The following is a 10,000-nucleotide window of genomic DNA, read 5'->3' on the forward strand; positions in this document are numbered from 1 at the left end:
AATATGATAGCGCTAAATAAAGTACAGTCGAAAATAGCCTGTGTTCATTCAACAGCCTTAGTTTCCTAGGTTGATTGGAGTCCGATGCATGTGCAGTGTTTGTTGCACGTGCATTACAATATCCAGAAAGCTAACAATTAGGTTAAAGGTAGGTATGAATGGAGGAGCATTGTGTTTTCATAGGGTTTGACACATTATTGATGAGCTCATCTGTATAGCTGTGTATGAAGCAACTAATGCTGTGGGAGTTTTTCTGTACCGGGGGTTTATCCATGATTCAGGAGTTAAAGGATGAATGATGTTGATTTTCTTAGTGGAATGACCAGATGCCAACCGTCTCTTAGGGGAAACAACTATATATATATATATATATATATATATATATATATATATATATATATATATATAGATAGATAGATAGATAGATATATATATATATATATATTTATATATATATAGATAGATAGATTATATATATATATATATATATATATATATATATATATATATATATATATATATATATCGACGAACTAAGGAAGTTTGCGGCGGGGACTGGAACAGGAAGAATATAAACACCCAAAGACATTTCTGAAGCCTTTGTTCTGCAGTGGACTAGTAACGGCCGATGATATATATATATATATATATATATATATATATATATATATATATATATATATATACACTGAAGAAACTCTTTAGAGAAGACCAACACGCTTAAATGCAATTATGTCTTTGAAGAAGTAAAATTCTAAAAGGTGAATAAAGTATAAATTCAGCGTATGAGCAATCACAGCGAACGTATTCCATTAATTATAATGTAATCATTGTGCAACCGAGGTTGTCATTGACTAACGCGTCCCATTATTCAATTTAGGATATACGATGACCGTCATTTCAAATATTGCCAAATACCCTGGGAATGATTTTGAAAACAACTCAGTTTGTTTAGCGGATGCTATTTTACAATTTAACGAATAATCCTTGATTTATATGTTTGATGGTATGATTCATCACTCGCTTTATTGCGCTCCATATAGATTCCTATAAGTCAGTTATCAAAAGTTTTCCAAATTTATTTTTAAAATCAGACGTGCAAAGGGTAGAAAGAGGTGTGTATTAATGGAGGATTTTGCGTGAGAGAGAGAGAGAGAGAGAGAGAGAGAGAGAGAGAGAGAGAGAGAGAGAGAGAGAGAGAGAGAGAGGTGGTACCTGAAGTAACGGTGGTGTGAAAGTTACCTTGTCGAGATTCTTCCGTAATTTAATTATGTGACGTTATACATTTTGGATGATATTTCTCTCTCTCTCTCTCTCTCTCTCTCTCTCTCTCTCTCTCTCTCTCTCTCTCTCTCTCTCTCTCTCTCTCTCAAATATATATCTACTTAACCATTCGTATCCTCTCCCATATTTTGAGAGGAAAATAGAGAGCGTGGTAGAGAGGTGAGGGCGTTTAATCATATAGCACATACACTTTTTAAGCAAACATTACATATTTTTTACGACCATCTCCACAACACATATTAGAACGAGAATTTTGTTATGTAAACTTTGGATACGAGACATCAATCTCTCTATTTACCTCTCACTGCAAGGATGCTCACCCTAGAAGTGAGAGGGATGTGACTATCCTTTCACCTTATATTTTGCTCTCTCGGTTGACATTTCATAGTTATAAACAAGGTTTATAGAATCAATTGAATGGATTTATGGAATTTGTGTCATTCAGCGTTGAAGTACTATAAATTAAAGGGAAAAAAAAGTTGGACAGCAAAATGGAAGGAAATTGAAATGGAGGTAGAGTAGAAGGCTTTTGTAAAGTGAGTTCAGATAGGGACCGAAAGATTGTATATACTGTACTGTATGAAGTTTTATAATGCTATACTTTCTTCGGTATCGGTTTGGAGTGGATGGCTCCAAAACATGTTATTCTTCCGGTTTTCAACAAATTATATTTGGGTGATGTTGGTCGAGGCTCGTCTCAACCAATAATTGTTCAAGTGACTTCAGTGAAGCTAAATGTTTTGTGTATTGTATGGCGGCTTATGATCAAAATTGTGATATGCACTCCTTAATCAGTATTTTGATCGGTGAATCTTTAGAAGTTTAAACCTGGTGCAAATGCTTTTCTGTCAAATGCTTTTCCGTTGAGCAGGGTGATATAAGTCTTGTTTTATAGCTGTGGCAGAGGCCTGTTGAGTTCTGCTTTTCCCATTAGGCTAGTAGGTTGGCTTAAATTGATAATGTAATCAAATGGATCAGATTTATATAGGTCGTTGCTTAAGAGGTTGAATAAAAACTATTATAATTTAGTAATTTATGGAGAAAATAGGACAGGAAAACTGCCGTAGAGATAAATGTGATTAGGTTATGGGTATTTATTGTTGAAGCACGTTGTGTACGTATTAGAGATTACCCCACTTGGACTCTCTCTCTCTCTCTCTCTCTCTCTCTCTCTCTCTCTCTCTCTCTCTCTCTCTCTCTCTCTCTCTCTCAGAAACACCTTACTGGTGTCTAGGACATTACTACTTCCAAATCAGAGATGGATCCTTAGGTGGAATTCTGAACAGTTTTGACATTCTTTTTGCTAATTTCTTTGTGAATCCCATTGTGCCTTTGTTGACTTGAAAATGCATTTTCGTACCTGACATTTAGACACCTGTGAAGGTTTGCAACCAGGGTGAAGAAAGGTAGGTGAATCAACTTCAGGCCGTAGATTTGCTAGGAATCTAACTTCTTGAAGATACCCATATAATAAGAAGCGAAATGTTATGTTTGTGTATCGCCATGATTAACAAAGCTGTACTAGTCAGATCCATTTGAATTAGGTTGGTTTGCTGTGAGCGATCAAGCCAAAGTCTCCCACCAGTGGCTAGCGTGGTTGATGAAAATTGCCAAATCCTTTACATGACCAAGACTTGCCTGAGGCCTTTGCCCTGTGATGAACTAGAAACGCTACATGCGTTTTATATATATATATATATATATATATATATATATATATATATATATGTATATATATGTATGTATATATATATATGACCAAGACTTACCTGAGGCCTTTGTCCTGCAATGAACTAGAAACATTACATGTGTTTTTGTTTTATATATGTATATATAAATATATATATATATATATATATATATATATATATATATATATGTATGTATACATATGTGTATGTATATATATATATATATATATATATATATATATATATATATATATATGTGTGTGTGTGTGTGTGTGTGTGTTGGTAGAGATACACAATATTTCAAACGTTCTTTCTTTGCAGAAACTCGACATAAACGGGGACGGTATGGTGACGCTGGAGGAATTTATGGAAATATGTACAACAGTGAGTACAAATTCTTCTTACTGTTTACCTTTGATGACGGATGCTATATTGCTCGGTTTCCTTTACCTTATTTTTAACCCCCTTTTTTTTTTTTTTGGCTTAATCTAAAGGTGATGTTATGACTGAAAATGTCTTTATCGCTGTTTAGTTTTGTTTTATGTTTATGGTAGACATTAATATAAATTGTTTCTTATGATTTTACTCTTCATTCTATATATAAATATATATATATATATATATATATGTGTGTGTGTGTATATATATATATATATATATATATATATATATATATGTTTACGTTATAATTATGTATATACGCACACACATTATATATATATATATATATATATATATATATATATATGTATATATATATATATATATATATATATATATATTTACGTTATGATTATGTATACACACACACACATATATATATATATATATATATATATATATATATATATATATATATATATATATATATATAATGTGTGTGTGTACGTGTGTATAGATTTATTTATACAATGTAAACAAACGTACGCAAACTTTATGAACGTAATTAAAAAATGCAAAGAAACATTGAGCCGAACAGACAAACTAACTCTCTGACCTTTGACACTTTCAACTGGCAATGATTTTGTTGATCGTTCTTTGGAGTAAATATTGACTTGGTAATCCCAAAGATCCACGGATAGCAAACAGACCAGAGAGCTTATGGCTACGTGGAGATAGCTACGTGGGTAAACTATAAGCCCGATATTTAAGGGAAGTAATTAATGTTTACATATCGTAGCGTACTTAATCCAAGTTTTATATTCACAGATTATTCTGATTTTTTATTTTGGGGTATTTTTAGAGTTCGTATCATAGCAGTTTCTCTCACATTAGTACTTTTGCTTTGCTTATTGTCTGTTTCTTCTCATAACTGATTTTATTGTTTATTGTCATTTTCTCAATTCGATTTTTAACGTTGCATACTTTCGGATTCAAGTTTCATTTGTTTGTTTATGTTAATTTTTCTCTATCAGGTTTACACCTAGTAAACTCGGTCTCCTCTATTTTCCCAACATGCAAAACCAGATTCAAATCCCTCTTTCTTTAGTGTCTTCATGTCAATCATCTTTTTGTGGAATATCAGTATTGCTTTCATCGTCATCATCATCTCCTCCTACGCCCATTGACGCAAAGGGCCTCGGTTAGATTTCGTTAGTCGTCTCTATCTTGAGCTTTTAATTCAATACTTCTCCATTCATCATTTCCTACTTTGAGCTTCATAGTCCTTAGCCATGTAGGCCTGGGTCTTCCAACTCTCCTAGTACCTTGTGGAGCCCAGCTGAATGTTTGGTGAACTAATCTCTCTTGGAGGAGAGCGAAGAGCATGCCCAAACCAACTCCATCTACCCCTCATCATGATCTTATCCACATTTGGTACTCGAGTAATATAGGTTCATTTCTAATCCCGTCCTGCCATTTAACTCCCAATATCCTTCTGAGAACTTTGTTCTCAAATCTGCTAAATCTATTGGAGATTGCTTCATTGACATACCATAACTCATGTCCATAGAGTAACACTGATCTCACAAATCTGATTATATAGTCTGACTTTTGTATGCGATTTCAGGCGATTTGATTTTCAAATTTTACTTAACCTAGTCATTGTCTGATTTGCTTTTTTCAATCTTTCACTAGACTCTAATTCTAAAGACCCCGTATTGGAGGTCATAGTTCCTAAATACTTAAATGATTCTACTTCATTAATCCTTTCTCCTTCCAATGATATTTCATCTTGCATTGCATACTCCGTTTTCATCATCTCTGTCTTTCTTCTATTTATCTTGAGCCCAACCTCGTGTGATATTTGCAATACTTGCTTACCAGTATTGCTTTAGCAAAGTAAAAGCTTCGCGGAACCTTTAACTTCTCTGCTGATCTTTCAATTTTTTTTTTTTTTTTGCGCCGTGGCAACGTAAAGAATCATGTATTTTCAATGTTGAAAGAATTTTATAGTTTCATTTTTGAAATCTAATATGGGACTCTCTTTGCTATGACTTGGAGCTACTAATTTGGCTTTTGATACTCTGTGTAACCCATTGCTACTTGCACTAGACTTCCAAAAAAAATTAAGTTTCAGTATATCTCTGTAGGGGTAGCATCTCCTCTTTCATACCTTTATTTATTTCCTATTTGTATTCCAGCTACTACTATACAACTGCTGTTATTGTGAGGTTAACTTTCCAATTCTTTTGGTGATTGCCTTTTATCCTTTTGTGGGGCGATTTACTTTTCTTCGTTTCATTATCTTGCCTGCTATTTTCCCCTCTTTAGTCTAACTCTTATATATATGGTGCTAAATATGACTTAAAATCTTCCTTTTTCTGCGTTCGCCAGCTAGAACCAGTCGTTTTCTTTTGAATAAACTCAGGGTTTCATCGTACATTGTAATCACCTGGTCAAGAGTCATATATATGTGTGTTTATGTATATATATATATATATATATATATATATATATATATATATATATATATATATATATATATATATATATATATATATATATATTTCTACCTCATACTTGGGATCGAACGCTACCCCCTTCTAATGAAAGGCCAGGTCAAAACCAACCATGCCACGAGAGGCCATAAAAGATATCGGAACCTGACGCTACCTAGCTGTCCGAGGATTTACCTGGCGAGACATCAGTCTCTTACCAGCGAGTTTTACCCGATATCCCGGTAAAACTCGCTGGTAAGAGACTGATGTCTCGCCAGGTAAATCCTCGGACAGCTAGGTAGCGTCAGGTTCCGATATCTTTTATGGCTCTCGTGGCATGGTTGGTTTCGACCTGGCCTTTCACTAGAAGGGGCTAGCGTTCGATCCCAAGTATGAGGTAGAAATTTATTTCTATTTGAACACGATGTTGTGTTGATATTTATCCATATATATATATATATATATATATATATATATATATATATATATATATATATATATATATATATATATATTTCTACCTCATACTTGGGATCGAACGCTACCCCCCTTCTAATGAAAGGCCAGGTCGAAACCAACCATGCCACGAGAGGCCATAAAAGATATCGGAACCTGACGCTACCTAGCTGTCCGAGGATTTACCTGGCGAGACATCAGTCTCTTACCAGCGAGTTTTACCCGATATCCCGGTAAAACTCGCTGGTAAGAGACTGATGTCTCGCCAGGTAAATCCTCGGACAGCTAGGTAGCGTCAGGTTCCGATATCTTTTATGGCTCTCGTGGCATGGTTGGTTTCGACCTGGCCTTTCACTAGAAGGGGCTAGCGTTCGATCCCAAGTATGAGGTAGAAATTTATTTCTATTTGAACACGATGTTGTGTTGATATTTATCCATATATATATATATATATATATATATATATATATATATATATATATATATATATATATATATTTCTATATATATATATATATATATATATATTTCTACCTCATACTTGGGATCGAACACTACCCCCTTCTAATGAAAGGCCAGGTCGAAACCAACCATGCCACGAGAGGCCATAAAAGATATCGGAACCTGACGCTACCTAGCTGTCCGAGGATTTACCTGGCGAGACATCAGTCTCTTACCAGCGAGTTTTACCCGATATCCCGGTAAAACTCGCTGGTAAGAGACTGATGTCTCGCCAGGTAAATCCTCGGACAGCTAGGTAGCGTCAGGTTCCGATATCTTTTATGGCTCTCGTGGCATGGTTGGTTTCGACCTGGCCTTTCACTAGAAGGGGCTAGCGTTCGATCCCAAGTATGAGGTAGAAATTTATTTCTATTTGAACACGATGTTGTGTTGATATTTATCCATATATATATATATATATATATATATATATATATATATATATATATATATATATATATATATTTCTACCTCATACTTGGGATCGAACGCTACCCCCTTCTAATGAAAGGCCAGGTCGAAACCAACCATGCCACGAGAGGCCATAAAAGATATCGGAACCTGACGCTACCTAGCTGTCCGAGGATTTACCTGGCGAGACATCAGTCTCTTACCAGCGAGTTTTACCCGATATCCCGGTAAAACTCGCTGGTAAGAGACTGATGTCTCGCCAGGTAAATCCTCGGACAGCTAGGTAGCGTCAGGTTCCGATATCTTTTATGGCTCTCGTGGCATGGTTGGTTTGGACCTGGCCTTTCATTAGAAGGGGCTAGCATTCGATCCCAAGTATGAGGTAGAAATTTATTTCTATTTGAACACGATGTTGTGTTGATATTTATCCATATATATATATATATATATATGTATATATATATATATATATATATATATATATATATATATATATATATATCAGCCATTACTAGTCTACTGTAGAACAAAGGCCTCAGACATGTCCGTTCCCTTGCGTCTGTTTATGGTCTTTCTATGCCACTCCACACCCATATTGACTCATTAGGGGCAATTCAAATTAAAGCTATCAAATGTATCACCTTTCGGTCGGAAAGTCGAAGAAAGTCACTGTTATGAGACGGATGTCTTACCAAGTAAATTTTGAAATGCATTTAGCACTTAGGTTCTGACTTCTTTGGAGCTTCTTGTGGTATTATTATTATTATTATTATTATTATTATTATTATTATTATTATTACTTGCTAAGCTACAACTCTAGTTGGAAAAGCAGGATGCTATAAGCCCAGGGCCCCCAATAGGGAAAATAGCCCAGTGAGGAAAGGAAAAAAAAGTATTTTAAGAACAGTAATAACATCCAAGTAAATATTTCCTATATAACCTATAGAAACTTTAACAAAACAAGAGGAAGAGAAATTAGATAAAATAGTGTGCCCGAGTGTACCACAAGCAAGAGAACTCTAATCCAAGACAGATTAAGATCATGGAACATGCTATGGCACTACCCAAGACTAAAGAACAATGGTTTGATTCTGGATTGTCCTTCTCCTAGAAGAGCTGCTTACCATAGCTAAAGTGTCACTTCTACCCTTACCAAGAGGAAAGTGGCCACTGAACAATTTCAGTCCAGTAGTTAACCCCTTCGGTGAAGAAGAATTGTTTGGTAATCTCGGTGTTGTCAGGTGTACGAGGACAGAGGAGAATCTATAAACAATAGGCCAGACTATTCGATGTATGTGTAGGCAAAGGAAAGTGAACTGTAACCAGAGAGAAGGACCTAATGTAGTACTCTCAGGGAAATTATATATATATATATATATATATATATATATATATATATATATATATATGTGTGTGTGTGTGTGTGTGTGTGTTTGCGTATATAAACTAAATAGTGGTCCTCCTACTACATTTAATATTTTCCTGAATGTAAAAATAATTGTTCATTCGCCATCATTCAGCCCTTGCCAGCTTTAATGGGTATGTTACAATTGGTCATATTGAACTGGCGAGACGAACTCTCTAACTACTCTATAACTCACATACTTAATAGTATTCAATCCTTCATTAATTCGTTTCCCTAAAAGATCTTGTTAGAAAGGGGGGAATTCTCTTTCAATTTCGAAGGGTCCTGATTCTAGCGAAGATGGCGGTAGGGTCCATTTATAATCCTTGGGTGCAATTTATCTTGGGTAAAGTCTACATTGCAATTCAATGTATCTCCTTCCTATCATCAGTCATCTGATATACGTGCGAGATGGTCCGATTTATTTTGTGTATTATGTATTTACCTATTATTATTATTATTATTATTATTATTATTATTATTATTATTATTATTATTATTAGCCAAGCTACAACCCTAGTTGGAAATGCAAGATGCTATAAGCCCAAGGGCTCCAATAGGAAAAAAATAGTCCAGTGAAGAAAGGAAATAAGGAAATAAATAAATGATGAGAATAAATTAACAATATATCATTCTAAAAACAGTAACAGCGTCAAAATAGATATGTCCTATATACTGTAAACTATTAACAACGTCAAAAACAGATATGTCATATATAAACTATAAAAAGACTCACGTCAGCCTGGTCAACATAAAAACATTTGCTCCTTAGAATAGTTAAAATCATCTTCGTGTGTTGTTAAAAAGGGTACGAATTATATATCGATTAGACGATCTAATTAACTCACTTCAAGATTTGTGTCAAGTGGAAAATCATTCCAAAATTTGTAAAACCATTACTTAATTCCGTGAGCAGAAATGCAAGATTCCTTATCATTAACATATGTAACATTACAACAAGAAAAATAATCTTCCTGGTATATCTTTTTTCGTTTCATGGGCTGTAAAAGAACCAGTTATTAGGATTACTCAACTTCCATAGAATTAATAAAAAAAAAAAAAAAAACTCGTCTAGAATATGACGTTATTGGAAATTTCAAATGTTAATCAGAATATATAAGGAAAGGTGGGACTGCTAGTAGATAGTGATTAGGTGTGAATAGAGGCTTAGAATCAAATAGGTAATGATTCAATAAATCTTAAATGCTATTTTAAGGCCAGAACTAAACATGAGAATAGTTCAGTTAAGATTTATGTAAGCATATGCAAGCCATAACAAAGTTAGAAAGAGTATGTAAAATCTTCAGGTTTAAGTAATATGCAGATAAGAATTAGATTCATTAGTGGAATATTTTCAGGGGTTAAAAGTTAAA

General features: G+C 34.2%; 1 protein-coding gene across 5 annotated transcripts in view; it reads left to right on the forward strand.

Moving 5' to 3' along the window:
• LOC137641481 (Kv channel-interacting protein 4-like) overlaps window positions 1-10,000 on the forward strand; it is an 852,695-nt gene that overhangs the window by 818,208 nt on the left and 24,487 nt on the right. For all 5 annotated transcript variants that reach the window (XM_068374090.1, XM_068374089.1, XM_068374088.1 and 2 more), the window contains one exon: window positions 3,297-3,359. In XM_068374090.1, the coding sequence (XP_068230191.1) occupies window positions 3,297-3,359 (63 nt within the window). The remainder of the gene's footprint in view (window positions 1-3,296; window positions 3,360-10,000) is intronic.

The sequence above is a fragment of the Palaemon carinicauda genome, chromosome 5 (genome assembly GCF_036898095.1).
Source record: "Palaemon carinicauda isolate YSFRI2023 chromosome 5, ASM3689809v2, whole genome shotgun sequence".
NCBI classification, from domain to species: Eukaryota; Metazoa; Arthropoda; class Malacostraca; order Decapoda; family Palaemonidae; genus Palaemon; species Palaemon carinicauda.